This window comes from Balearica regulorum, chromosome 3 (genome assembly GCF_011004875.1).
Source record: "Balearica regulorum gibbericeps isolate bBalReg1 chromosome 3, bBalReg1.pri, whole genome shotgun sequence".
In the NCBI taxonomy this organism is placed as follows: Eukaryota; Metazoa; Chordata; class Aves; order Gruiformes; family Gruidae; genus Balearica; species Balearica regulorum.
In genome coordinates, this window is record NC_046186.1 from 125,180,657 (window position 1) to 125,194,264 (window position 13,608).

The 13,608-nt window shown below is 58.4% G+C and overlaps 1 protein-coding gene across 3 annotated transcripts; it reads left to right on the top strand.

Annotated features, from left to right (window-relative positions):
• Positions 1-1,562: 1,562 nt before the first annotated feature.
• On the top strand, positions 1,563-13,608 carry BCL2L11 (BCL2 like 11). Of its 3 annotated transcripts, none has more exons than XM_075749935.1 (4): positions 1,563-1,664; positions 3,606-3,975; positions 8,747-8,856; positions 12,475-13,608. In XM_075749935.1, the coding sequence occupies exons 2-4, from the start codon at positions 3,615-3,617 to the stop codon at positions 12,562-12,564; spliced, it is 561 nt and encodes a 186-aa protein (XP_075606050.1). In that variant the 5' UTR covers positions 1,563-1,664; positions 3,606-3,614; the 3' UTR covers positions 12,565-13,608. The 3 variants fall into 3 exon arrangements, with proteins under 3 accessions (XP_075606050.1, XP_075606049.1, XP_075606051.1); XM_075749934.1 differs by lacking the exon at positions 1,563-1,664 and adding an exon at positions 3,276-3,368; XM_075749936.1 differs by lacking the exon at positions 1,563-1,664 and adding an exon at positions 3,277-3,368 and having other exon boundaries at positions 3,610-3,975.

Consider the following 13,608-nt stretch of genomic DNA (forward strand, 5'->3'; position numbering starts at 1 on the left):
GGCTGCCGGGAGGGCAGCCCGGGATGCAGCGGCAGCAGGCCAGGGCAGCGTCGGACCACCCCGCGCCTTCGCCCACCGGCCACGTGCAGAGCTGCTTTTGGGGCCGGACAAGGGGATCTCAGCCCTGCCTCCCCCCTGCAAGGGACGGCTTACGAACCCAGGGCGCGCTTTTGGGAGCCGGGGTCACCTTCCCGTCTCTCTCCAAACCGGTTTTGCCATTCGTCGAGAGAAATGCCAGCGCTCTCCGGCGCCGGTTCGCCCAGGGCGCGCAGCGGGGCCATCCCCGGCAGCCCGGCCATCCCCGGCAGCACGTCTCGGCGCCGGTGGCCGCGGCGGTGGCAGGGCAGGGGAGCCCCGGCCTCGGCTGATAAAGGCACACCCTCGCCATGGCAGCTGGGGGACGAGATGTCCCCAGGCGCCACGGGCTGCTCGCCGAGATCTCGGCCGGCACAGCTCGCCCGCCTCAAGCCGGGTTGCTTCGCCGGGGCTCCTCAGGGTTTCGCCAGGGCTTATTTTCATTTCCCCGATAAAATTCCCTCCCTCGCGGCGGAGAAAGGCGACAGGCAACCGGCCGCTCCCGGAGTTAGCGAAAGTGTCGGACATCTGTGTTTTTCTAAGGGTGTTTATCGACTCGCGTGAGGGCCGGACGTCGAAGCAGACGCCAGCGCCGTCCTCGAGCTTCGTGCGCAAGTCCACGTCTGCGGAGCGGCTGGGGCGAGGTGTCGACAGGCGAGGTGCTGCCCGGAGACACGAGGCTGCTTTGGGCGTTTGGGGCTGGCGAAGCGCCGGGCACCTGCTGGCGGGGCTGCCTGCGGCTGGGGTGGGGGGACACCGGGCGGGATGGGGGGGCCCCCGTGCCGCCCCGGCCTCTGCTCCAGCAGCAAAGCTCAGCCCCGGGGTGGCCGCGCCGGGTCCTTCCCCTCCGCGGTGGGTGTCGATCCCCCGGGGCCGCCGCCGCTGCGGCTGTTTGAAGGACGCCCCGGTTCCTGGCCCTGCGCCGTGCTGGGGTGCCCCGGGGCGCTCTCCCCGCCCCGTCCCCCTCTCCAGTCAGCGCCTTTCTTCGGAGCCTCGTCCCCTGCCCCGTGCCACCCGACGGCCCGACGGCCCCGCGGGCGCAGAGGCGGGTGATGGAGCCGTGCGGCCCTGGTCACCTCCCCGCGCCGCCCGGCCGTACCCGCCCGCGTCCCCCCCCCCCCGTGCTCCGGCCCCGGCCGAGGAGCCAGAGGCGGCTCCCGGCTTCGCCCAGGCTTCCCCTCGCGGTTGTGGGTTGGGGGCCGGAGGCTGCAGCCCCCGGGGCCGGCGCAGGGGCCGGCGGGGCCGAGGGTCTCCCCGGCTGCCAGCGGGACGCCCGGCCGCGCTCCCCGGCGTGGGCGACGGGGCTGGAGGAAGCTGTGGTCGGCAGCTCCCGGCTGCCAGGGCGCAGGTTTGAGTTAGTCACCACAAAATAATATTGTGATTGTTCATGCAAAACATATCGTAAATGAGGCTGCCGGCTTTTTTTTTTTTTTTTTTGCCCTTTTTTTTTTTTTTTTTCCTTCCACGGTAAAATTGGGTGCCGCCAGGCAGCACCCATTGCCGGGGCGGCTGGGCTCCCTCCTGCCCCTGGACACCAGCACCGCAGGGGAGCCAGGCCGGACGCCGCGCGCCCGCGGCCCCGCACCGAGGTGGGGTGCGGGGGGATGGCGGCGGGGGCGTGCACGCGTGTGCGCACAGCGCGAGGGGTGCGGTGCGCAGGGGTGTGCGCCACGCGGTGCGCGGAGTGGGGTGTTTGCAGGGTGCGAGGAGGGAGGGTGCTCTTGAAAGGGTGCACGGGGGGGGTGCAGTGCATGGGGGGGTGTGCATGGGGTGTGTGCGTGCAAGGGGCTCTGTGTGCGTGCAAGGGGCTCTGGGTGTGCAAGGGGCTGTGTGTGCAAGGGGCTGTGTGCATGGGGCTCTCTATGTGCATGGGACATGTTTGTGTGCATAGGGCTCTGTGTGCATGGGGCTGTGTGTGTGCAAGGGGCTGTGTGTGTGCATGGGGCTCTGTGTGTGCAAGGGGCTGTGTGTGTGCATGGGGCTCTGTGTGCATGGGGCTCTGTGTGTGTGCATGGGGCTGTGTGTGTGCAAGGGGCTGTGTGTGTGCATGGGGCTCTGTGTGTGCAAGGGGCTCTGTGTGTGCATGGGGCTCTGTGTGCATGGGGCTCTGTGTGTGTGCATGGGGCTGTGTGTGTGCAAGGGGCTCTGTGTGCAAGGGGCTGTGTGTGTGCATGGGGCTGTGTGTGTGCATGGGGCTGTGTGTGTGCATGGGGCTGTGTGTGTGCAAGGGGCTCTGTGTGCAAGGGGCTGTGTGTGTGCATGAGGCATGTTTGTGTGCAAGGGGCTCTATGTGTGCAAGGGGCTCTGTGTGTGTGTAAGGGGCTGTGTGTGTGCATGGGGCTGTGAGTGTGCAAGGGGCTCTGTGTGCATGGGGCACGTTTGTGTGCATGGGGCTCTATGTGTGCATGGAGCTGTGTGTGTGCAAGGGGCTGTGAGTGTGCAAGGGGCTCTGTGTGCACGGGGCTGTGTGTGTGCAAGGGCCTCTGTGTGTGCATGGGGCTCTGTGTGTGCAAGGGGCTCTGTGTGTGCAAGGGGCTGTGTGCAAGGGGCTGTGTGTGTGCATCAGGCATGTTTGTGTGCAAGGGGCTCTATGTGTGCAAGGGGCTCTGTGTGTGCATGGGGCTCTGTGTGCAAGGGGCTGTGTGCAAGGGGCTGTGTGTGTGCAAGGGGCTGTGTGTGTGCAAGGGGCTCTGTGTGCATGGGGCATGTTTGTGTGCATGGGGCTCTATGTGTGCAAGGGGCCGTGTGCGTGCACAGGGGTGCGTGCAGGGGCTGTGTACAGGAGCGTGTAATGCTCGTGTGCGCAGAGCAAGCCCACGGATGTGAAGGGTGTGCACACAGCGCACGGTGTGAGCGGGGTGTGTGTATGTGTGTGTGTGCGTGCCCGGGCTGTGCGCGGTGCGCAGGTGCTGCCCGGGCGGGGGCGGGGGCAGGGCGCGGGGGGAAGGGCGGGAGCACCGCGCAGCGCGGGACGGGCCGCGCAAAGGTGCGCGCACAGCGCCAGGGAGGGGGGGGGGGCGGTGCGCGTGCCCAGCGCAAGGCGGGGGCGCAGAGGGCGCGCAGAGGGGGCGCGAGCGGGGCCGGCAGGGCGGGAGGGCAGCGGCGGGTCGGGGCCGGGGCCGGGGCCGGGGCCGGGGCGGGGCGGGGCGGGGCGCGGCGGCGCTGTAAACACGGGGCGGGGCGGAGGCGGCGGAGGCGGGGCAGGGTCCGGGGCAGGCGCAGGGTCGCCGCGCACACCGCCGCCAGCCCGCGGCCGGGCGCCCCGCTCCGCCGGCAGCCGGCGGGGAGTCACCGTGAGCTGGGGGCCGGGGGGAGAAGGACCGGGGCGGGGGGGGGGAGTGGGGGTGAGGGACGGGCCGGGCGGGCCGGGCCGATCGGCGGGGCCGGGCCGGGGCGGGGGGGGGGAGCGGAGCGGAGCGGAGCTGCCGCCTCAGCACTTTCGGCAGAACAATGGGGCCGGGCGGGGGGGCGGGAGGGGCCGGCGGCGGCTCCGCTTCTCCTCGCCTCACGCCGTCCCGCTCTGCCCGCAGGCAGCCCCGATGGCCAAGCAGCCCCCGGAGGTGAAGGCGCAACGCGACGGCGAGGGCGGGCGGCTGCCGCCGGCGGAGGGGCCGGGCCCGGCCGCGCAGCTGCGTCCCGGCGCTCCAGCCGCCCTGCCCGGCTCCTCCGCCACCGCCACGGCGGGGCCTCCGCCGCGGGGCCCGCCCGCCAGCCCCGGGCCCTTCGCCACCCGTTCGCCCCTCTTCATCTTCGTGCGGAGGTCGCCGCTGCTGTCGCGCTCCTCCAGCGGGTACTTCTCCTTCGACGCCGAGCGCAGCCCCGCGCCCCTCAGCTGCGACAAGGCCACGCAGACCCCCAGCCCGCCCTGCCAGGCCCTCAGCCACTGCCGCAGCGCCATGGGTAAGGCTTTTGGGGGGGGGGGGGACACGGGGCACACACGGGGGGGCTGCGCCCGTCAGAGCCCGCAAAACCGGCCCGCGGGGCTCCGGTCCTCTGCGGCCCCCCGCCCGGCAGCAGCGCCTTCCGCTCCTCGCCCTGGTCGGGTCTCTTTTGCCTTTAAAAGTCGCCACACGCAGGTTTTCGTAGCGATGCGATGTGCTGCCGTGCACCTGCAGCAACACCTCCTGCATCCCACCCTTTCGTTTTCGGGATGCCGGCAGCGGTCGAGCACCCCGCCGTCGCGCTGGAACTGCACCCCGCCGTACCCTGCCCGCCCGCCGTACCTGCGGGACGGTTGCGAAAGGCCCCCGCCGAGGCCTTGAGCCCGGGCCAGGGCGAGCCGAGGGGCTGGCGGCGGACGACCCGGCCGATTCGGGGCTGCCAGTGGGCCGGACGCTCGCCCGGGCTGCCGGGGGTGTGGGATTTTTGCAATCTGGCCGAGCCCGCCAAGCAAACGTGCTGCCGGGGAACACCCGCTTGTCCAGCACTTTTATTTATTTTATTTTTTTTTTTAACTATTACTATTTTTATTCTCTTTCCGGGATGGGTCAGTCCCTGCCTGCCTGTTGTTTAATCCAGCTTCCTAGTCAGGGCTTGCTTCTCGCAAGGCTTTACGCGCCGCTTTTTGCCAAGGCTTTGCGCGCTGCTGCGAGGTAAGTGACTTCTCGCTCAGTTTTTGTGTTGGTTTTTTGGTTGTTGGGTTTTTTTTTTCCCTCCTATTTCTCTCTCAACAAGCCACATGGTGTCATAGGTGCTAGGGTCATAATACAACTCCCGCTTGTTTTGGAGAAACCCGCTTGAAAGCAGCGTGGTAGCAGGCAGGCGCGTGTTTACGTGTGGCTTACCAGGTAAGGCTGGGTTGAAGCCTCTAGTGGTGGAGAAAACATGCCTGCCGGAGCTGCTTCAGCCGTCCAGCCCTGCCTTCCCCCTCTCCTGATTAATTCCCCTTAATTGGAGGAAACTTTTCAACTTCCGCCGGGCGAAACCGGGGTAAGGTGGGAGCGAGACAGGTAGTGCTCCTCGGGGCATAACAAACACCAACTCCAAGCTTTACGTGTTCAAAACATCTTTTTTGTTGTTGTTGTATGGGGTTGTTTTTTTTTTTTCTCTCCCTGGTTAATGGCTGTGGTTACAGCTGCAGAGGGCTTACTGTAATATGCCCGTAGGAAAGATTTTCTGACATTATTGCAGTAATTAGAGCCTAATGCAAGTTTCACAACCTCGCGTAGCGCAAACACGTGGCACAGCCAGGCAAGGATGCTGGAGTTCCTCGGAAGGGAGAGACGCAGCCAACGTTTTAAGCAGCGACTGGCGCTTTTTTTTTTTTTGGTGCTCCAGGAAGAAATTGAAGTTTCCCCTGATTTTTCTGAGCTCCTGCTTTTTCATTGCCAGAGGAAAGCTGTTGAAATGCTGGTTTTACTGGAGCCTTTGTTCGGCTATTGTTGCTAGGGGCATCATCCTAAACAACTGTAAGCAAATGGAAAATCCTGGAGCCGTTTTAACGGGATCCTTGGCTACTCTCAAGCATGATAAAGCTGGGAGCGTGGAGCTGTTTTATCCCCAGTCAGGGACTGCAGCTCCCAGGCTGTGCCTTACTGTGCGGTTCACCTTGAGAAAGGGCCGTGGGTTTGCCCTGCGCACCTCTTCCTCGGTCCCTTGGCTTGGCCATGTCCCACCGGATGCGTGCCGTTAAGTTTTCCGCACGGAAACGGGTCAATCCGTCTGCAGGGAAGCAAAGGGTATGATATTTTTTTTTTGGTTGTGTTTTTTGTTGTTTTTTTATGCACTGATTTTTATCTGTTGTAAGGCAGTGACTGCGGGCTGAGAGATGGAGAGCTTCTCTAGGCAGCGTAAGCATGTGGCCTTTGATAATAATAACAACAACAATAATAATAAACAGGCGTTTCCTGTAAGCAGGAGCGGTTTGTGTGCGATAGGTGCTCTCGGCCTCTCCCGTGGGCAGCGGTGGACTCTTTCCAAGGCTGCTCGAGCAAAGCAAACTCACGCTCTGCCCTGAAGCTGCCTCTCCTAAATCTCCTAAAACCTTCCCCAAAGTTTTCGGTGGTGATGGCTCTAATAATAATTAAAGCGCCCCTGCCAGATAAAAAAGGTGGAGGCAGCCCCCGGGGAATTACGGGATGCCTTTGGTTGTGTGCGGGTGTGTGAGCAAGCGCTCGTCGTTGGAGGAAGAGTTGTTCCTGGGATGGGAGGTGGCAGGCAGTGATGTTTCGGGGTGTCTCGCCCCTTTGGCAGTGTGAGGGGGTACAGCCGGCCGCCTCCGAAGCTGTTTTTTGGGGAAGTGAGATGAAAGCAGCTAGGGGATGTTCTTGGATGGGAGGTGGGAAGTGGCGTAGTGCTGACTTGGTGTTATCTGGGAAGATGCTTTTGGTGAGGAGTACGAGCGGAACAGGGATGAGTTCGTTGTGCGCGGGGATGGCGTGTCGTGGGAGCGCTTGTCGTGGAGTCACCCGAGACACGAAACCCACCCGTTGGTGGGGTGGCGTGAGTCATAGGCTAGTAGTTGAAGTCTTTGGCTCTTAACAGGAGCTGATTGTATCGTCTGGTTGGGTTTTTTGTTCAAAGAGCAGCTCTGTCTAAAAGCGTGGGAGTTCGGGGTTTACACGTGGCTTTTTGGGATGTATTTGGAGCAGGTGCATGCAAGTGCTCTGTAAAGGGGTTTTCCCGGTGCTGTTTTCATCCCGGTGTTTTCCTGCGCTGTGGCAGAGGGGAGAGAAGCGGCGTGAACCTCTCCTTGACTCTGAAGGAAATCCCCTGGGTGTGATGGGGCAGGGACTGCAGCGTTGCCGTCCCGGTCCCCGGCTGGAGCGTCCCATGGGCTCGAGCGAGCCGCAGGTATCCCGGGCGTGCTGGTGGCCTCCCGGCTTCTCCCCGTCCCCACGGCAGCCGTCTCGCCGTCGGTGGCGGGCGCCGGCTCGCAGTATGACTTGGGGGCCCCCCGAAAGCGCCTCTGACGGGTTTTGGGACCAGTTATGACTGGACCCTTTTGACGCTGCTGTTGAGCAGCACCACAGAAAGTCCTTTCTGAAAACCTCAGCCCAATTTCACTCTCAGCCACCAACCCCAGCCTTCATCTCTAGAACGGATGAGCTCTTGGGTGCGATGCTGGGGCAGGGGGAAAGGACGGAGAAGGAGCGGTACCTCTGCCCCGCACGCTGTTCTCTGCATCCCCGGGTCTCTTTGCGTCTTTTTGTCCCACCCCCACCCCCCTTTTTTTCTTTTCCTCGCTTAGCTCTTGCTGGGAAAGGCAGCTGGGGCCGGCTCTGATGACGGCGGTGGGATTTCGGATGGTCACCCCGCCCCAGCCAAAATCCTGTTTGCGTTCCCGGAGCACCGGGGTGGAGTATTGTGAGGGCTGCGCCGCGTTTCATTCACCAGCGAGGAAAATAAATACGTCGGGGCTGTCCCTGGGCAGGCGGCGGGTACTACTCCTGCGCTACTACAGAGTGAAAACAAAACAGACCTTCCAGCCAAGCAGTGCTAGTTTGGCTCGGAAATACATTTTCCAGTCAGGTTGGAGCCAGGCCTTTAAATTTTTTTTTTTTTTACTGCCCCACTAATCCTTTGAATATTTTGAGATTGGAAGCTATTTCTGTTCCCTTGTGATTCCTTCTAAGCTCTTGTGCCAAAAAGCTCTATTTTGTTTTGCGCAGGGTTCTTTTTCCTGGGTTGGTTTTTTTGTTGTTTGTTTGGTTTTTTTTTTTCCTAAAGGCGGTGATTCTTGCTCAGATCCCATGCTGGGGTTTGCAGGAGGGGGAAGAGGCAGCGCAGGTACTGTACGGGTCCTGCCTGGCCCCCAGGTTGCTCCTTTCTCCCCTGGCTATTTGGGGGACTGCGTGGTGGCTTTATCACGTGTCTAATATTAAACTTCTTAAATGGAGGCTAAAATAGCTATGTACAGTGGAATTGATGCATTGGCTCTTTTATTTTCTTTTATAAGCCAGCGGTGTTTTCTTGCATCGGCTTTATTTTCTGCTAAAGTGCAGGAAGGTGATGTTTGAGGTGAGCATCCCGGTTCCCTCCTGCAGATGGAAAGTCCTCCAGTTTGCTGGAAGCGCGGTTTCCCGGTGTACAAATCCATTTGTGGCTTTCTTCTCAGTACGACAAAACCAATCGTTTTCCTTTTCTCGTGGAGAACTTCAGAACTGTTTGGGGAAGAAATGTGAGAATTCAATTAAACTATCCGGACGGGGTTGTGGGTTTTTCTTTTGGTTTTTTTTTTTTTAAGGTTAGAGAGGAAGTTGCTGCTGTGCCTGCCTGAAAAGAAAATTATTTAGAAAGAGGGGAGAAAAGAGGGGTTTGCTAGGGAAAGAAATTGGAGGGTGGCATCTCTGCTTCCCTCCCTGTTTAAGAGGGGACCAATGCTTGAATGGGCCAGAGGAGATGTTCCCAAGGGAGGCCTATAATAAAAAAAAAAAAAAAAAAGAATGAAAGCCTAATAATAGTATAAAGTTAATAAGGATGAAAAAGCCTCTCCTGCGATGCACATCTTAGGCAACAAGTGCCATTTGCGCTGCATACCACGTTCAGGCCCTACGAGCCTGGCACCCTCACAACTCCTAGGAACTGTATTTTAAAAAAATGTAAAAAATAGTAATAATAACAAAAAAATAGTAGCAGTCCATTGACTCTTGCCAAGTTTAATAGAATATTTTTTTTCGTCATTGTTGTTGTTGCTGGTGTGTTTCAACTGCTCTGGTTTTGTTCCATACAGCTTCCCGGTGGCACTCTCACTCGCTAGCAGACATACAGCCCGAAATCTGGATTGCACAGGAGCTGCGGCGCATCGGAGACGAGTTCAATGCCTCCTATTGTCCAAGAAGGGTAACTTTTATCTTTTTACTTTCCATTTCTTTACGCACCGTGTCTAAAAGGGAAAAGCTTAATCATCTCTGGAAACTAGTTTTGCGGTGAATGTTTCGTTCACTCAAATGTAGAAAAGGTTGCGCGGGTGGTTGTGTTCGCCTGGACGCAGGGGTGTGCTGCCTGCGCCGGCGAGTCGTCTGCCGCTGCTGCAGCGTCATTAAATCAATTAAAAATAACCCTCAAACTGGAACTTGAGGTTTTTCGGGTACGAAGTTCGCAGTATCTTTCGTAGCACCCAGGGCCCGTAAAGCGTGTTGCAGGATTGGGGCTGGACCTGACAATATTGAGGAAGAAACTTCTGAAAGTTAAGAGGGGAGGAAAGTTTGGGGGCGTTGGGGTGTTTTTGGGGTGCTGTTGGGAAGAGCCCCGCTGGAAGCGGAGCCTGGCAGTTCTAGGAAAACGCGCAGGGAGCGAATGTAGCGGGTTTCTGTGCCCGGCTCCCAAGTCCCTGCCGCCAAGCATCGCGTGGGTGGAAGTGCAGTTGCAAATAAGAAACAGCGACAGACTTGGTCTGATAAGTTATTTTTCTTACAAAGAGTCTGGCAGGGCTGTTTTGAAACGCGTGTATTTATAAGACTGTAAACTCTCTCACCTTTGAGTGTTGCAACAAAAATAGGTGGCACTAATGCAAAAAAAAAAAGAAACCAAACCAAAAAACCAACCCAGCCCCGAGAGATGAAGTAACAGTAGTTTTCAGAAGAGCGACATCAGCCAGTAACTTGCCTGCTGAACGTTGCTGAGAGCTGCACGTCCGTGCATGTGGTTTCTGATCCATCAACTCGCCCTTGCGCCCGTCTGTGGGAAGAGCAGTCAGAAGCACGTTAGGGAGCAGCGTCAGTGATGAAATGCTGACTGCCCTGATCTTTATCCCTCCTCCCTGGCTCGTGAGTCACTCCCGCAGCCTGTTTCCTCGCCGCTCCCAGGGTCCGTACGGCGGATGCACGTGGGCAGGGCCTCTCCCCCAAAACGGGTGCCATGGTGCGGCTCCTTCCGCGCGGCCTCTCTGCATTGCCTTGCTGGAGGCTTCTCCATCAGCTCCATTTGCTTTCCGAACGCTCTGGCTTTCCTGACCCGCAAACAACTGGGGGCAAGCTGTGGTTTATCCCGAATCTGGCACATGCGTCTTTTGACCTCCCCCATCCAGGCTGATCCCTAGTGATGTGAAATACCCACTTTTTTTGTTTAAAGGACACCTTTTTGATGACAGGTAGGGACTAAGCCGATCCTACCGGCATTCAGAAGGTGCCTGGTAGCGGTGAGCTGACCCAGAAGGGCCGGCAGAAACACGGACTGCCGTGCCGCCCCTTCTCCTCACTGGCTCCTGGAGCGGTGCCTTAAATTTGGAGAGCAGGCAAGCCCTCTGAGCGCCTTCTGGGAACAGGTTTGGGATGAGCAGGAATGTCCTCCCCGCCTTGCCTCGTGGGGACCGGCTCCCTCGGTGCTGCCCCACGTGGGACCTTGCACGCTGGAAATCTGTGCCGGGCACGTTGCGCCGCCCTGTATAAAGCCACGATCCGTGCTGCCTGGTCTGTAAGAGCGTGTGAATTTATGGGAGGGGGCTGAGGAGAGGTGGGAAAGGGTTCCCCCCCCCCCCCCACGGCGGTTGTGAAGCTGGCAGCAGGATGGGGCACGGGTGCTCGGTCGCAGAGCATCACACAGGTTTGCATGAGGTGGTTCGCAGCACCGCGACCGAGCTTCCAACCTGCTGCCCCGGGGAGAGAACTGAAACGCAGAGCACTGTCCTGCTTGCTAGATGACAGAAGCAGAGGCTGTCATGCATGACCCTAAAAACACTTTGTACCTGGCTTAATTACCATCTGATGAATTCTTGCTCGTTGCAACGAGAAGACAAGGGAGTTTCAGAGCATTCAAGCAACTGCTGTAGCGTTATTGTCCCGACGCGCTTGGTTGTTGCTCCCTGGAGAGCTGCCTTTTCCTTCTGCGAACGGTCTGGCTGCTCCGGAGAAAAGGTGGGCTCTGCAGAGCTGGAGCCCTGGGGCAGGAGGGGTCGGTAGGACACCGGGGCGGCCGGCGGGCTCTGCTGCTCGCTGGGGTTTGCCCTTTAAGCGTGAGGTTAGAAATGGGGAACTAAGAGCCCTGCCAAGACGGCACTTGCCGGGCAGGTCGGAGCTGTCGGACGGGTCGGAGCCGCGTGTTTCCCATCACGTTCCCCATCAGTGCGCCCAATGCATCAGACGCACCCCCCCCGGGACTGTCTCTTGGGCAAGGCGATGGGGAATTGGACAGCTCGCCATCCAGCCCCAGTTTGCCCCAGCAAAGCTCGTGGGTCCAGCGAGCGGAGATGGCCACGGGACCCTCCAGCCGTGGAGACCAGCTCCATGCCAAGGCTTTTGCCGGCAGAGGGTGCATCGCTTGGCAGCTGTCGTGTGCCCCGAGCTTTGCTGCCTGCGCCCAAGCTGCCTGCGGAGGTGGAAATGCTTTGTTTCAACTCCCTAATTTTAATACCTATTTACTAAAGAAAACCTCTTTTTGGCATTTTTCTTGCATCCTTCTCTAAGCCTGTTGGGGTTTTTAGTTTGTTTTTTGCCTTGCTCTCTGCTGCGTTGGCAGTCGGGCAGCACAGTGGGCTTAGCGTCGTGCTGGTGGGGGGCAGCTCCCGGTGGGTAAATCCCACTCGTGCCCTGGGATGCAGGGCTGCCCCGGGGTGGGAGGCGTGCTCGGCCCGGGTACCCAGCTGGGGGATGCTCGAGCATCGTCTCTCCATGGCGACAGCACCCCGCTGTGGGACCGCCTGCGTCTCGCCCCCGTAGCAGGGAGGGCAGTTTGCATATCGGTGTAAACAGCGTAATTTCTCTCTCCGGGGCATGCACAGGCATGATTTGACGGCACTAAATATAACCTGAATCGGATTGCTTTGGGACGGTATAGGGAGGGAGAGGGGCTGCTCTTTCGCTCCTTTGGTGCTTGCTCCTTTTTCTTCTCCTTGCGCTCTGTCATGCTGCAAAGATCCCTCGCTCTGGGAAAGAGCGTTTTGCTGCCGTGTCCGGCTGGCCGGGTTTTGTGAATGAGGCGGTGGTTACGCCTGGAGTGGCCTGAACTAAAATCCGCACGTTGTCAGCGCAGGCGGGGACCTGCCTGTGCAGAGACCAGTGCTCCGCTCTCTGCCGAGGGATTATTTTTATTTTTATTTTTATTTTTTCCTCCCAGCCTTCCCACGCTGTGGTTTAGAACCCCCCCCCGACTCTGCGAGCCAGGCTTACTGCTCCTTTGCCACGCTTCCAACCCACCGGCAGCATCGCACCCCTCCCGTGCCCACGCGCAGGGACTCGCACGTGACGTCCCCGTTGAGCGGCGCCGTGGCGGCTGCCTTCAAGGCAGATGTGGCTGGGAGCAGGCAGCTTCGACCGTTCGAGTATTATAAAGCTTTTTATTGTAGGAAAAAAAAAACCAAACATGAAAGGTTGCGGGGTTTACTTTTGTTCTTTGTAAAATCCTTGATTTTGCACCTCTGAAATATCTGCGTGGCACCGCACAAGATGTTCGTAGCGCAGGGGTTTCACACTGGAAATTAAAGTCACTGTCATCTTTGGGGTTTTCTCTTCTCTTTCGTTTTAGGGTTTCTTGGATAACCAGGCGGGAAACCCCCAGATCTTCATTTTACGCCTCCTGCGTTACATCATCCGCCTCATCTGGAGGATGCACTGAGCGCCGGGCGCATCCCCAGGCACCAGGACTTGTTTACGTGTTGGGAAGGCCCAGGGAGGACGGACGGATGGACGGACAGACGGACACGGGGCTCCCAGCACCGCCCGGATCCCACCCTGCCTCACCCCCGGGACGCGCGGCGGGGCCCGTCAGATGAGGGTGGACATCCCACGCCGACCTACTGGGACTCTCTGGTGCAGGACTTTGTCCGAGAGTGATGTTTACTGCGTTTCTCTCAACTCTTTCATTGTTTTTTTTTTTTTTAACTAATTTTTCCGAAAGAGTCTCAGAGGAAGTCTTCAACAGCAATGGAGTAAATTTTTTTGTCATCGTTTCTGGAAACCTGTTGGCTCGCCTGGGATAAATGCTGCGGCAGGGAAAAGGAAAACCTGAGCCAGCTGATGGGCAGAGCCGCCTTAGTTTGCCTTGCTGACCTTATCGCAGAGACTCACGGAGCCCTGCCTCTCCCTTTGCCTCCTGGGCGTTTGTCCACGAAAAAGGATGGCGATGATGGAAGAAGGGCAGAGGGATTTAAATCAGCACTTCTTTTACCTGTAAATACCTGATGCTTCCCCAAATCCACCTTCATCTGCATCATGCAAATAGCCTATTTCCTGCTGACTGATTTTTTTTTTAATTTTTTTTTTTACACTCTGAATTTCCAGACTTAGCTGTCAGACTCCCAGGGTCCAAAATATCACAACCGACCAAACGAAAAAACAATCCACCAGGTTGCCTTTTTTTAGAAATTCTTTCTATTAAAATGTCTGAAAATGCTTATGTATTGTATAGTATTATATATAATATATAATGCTAGTGACTGAGTAATTCAGCAATAAAACATTCTCGGAGGCAGGTAAAAACAGTTCCCAGCACACCGCAGCTTTGCACCCGGAGACGGCAGCTCCCGCTGCGTAACTTCAGGAGCTATTTTAAGTCGTAGCCTGTACCTTGATGTGGAACCCAGGAGGATTTTTAAGGCGTCGGATTTTTTTTTCTCTTTTTTTTTTTTCCCCCCCCCCTGGAATCCTCTCTGTGTTTGGA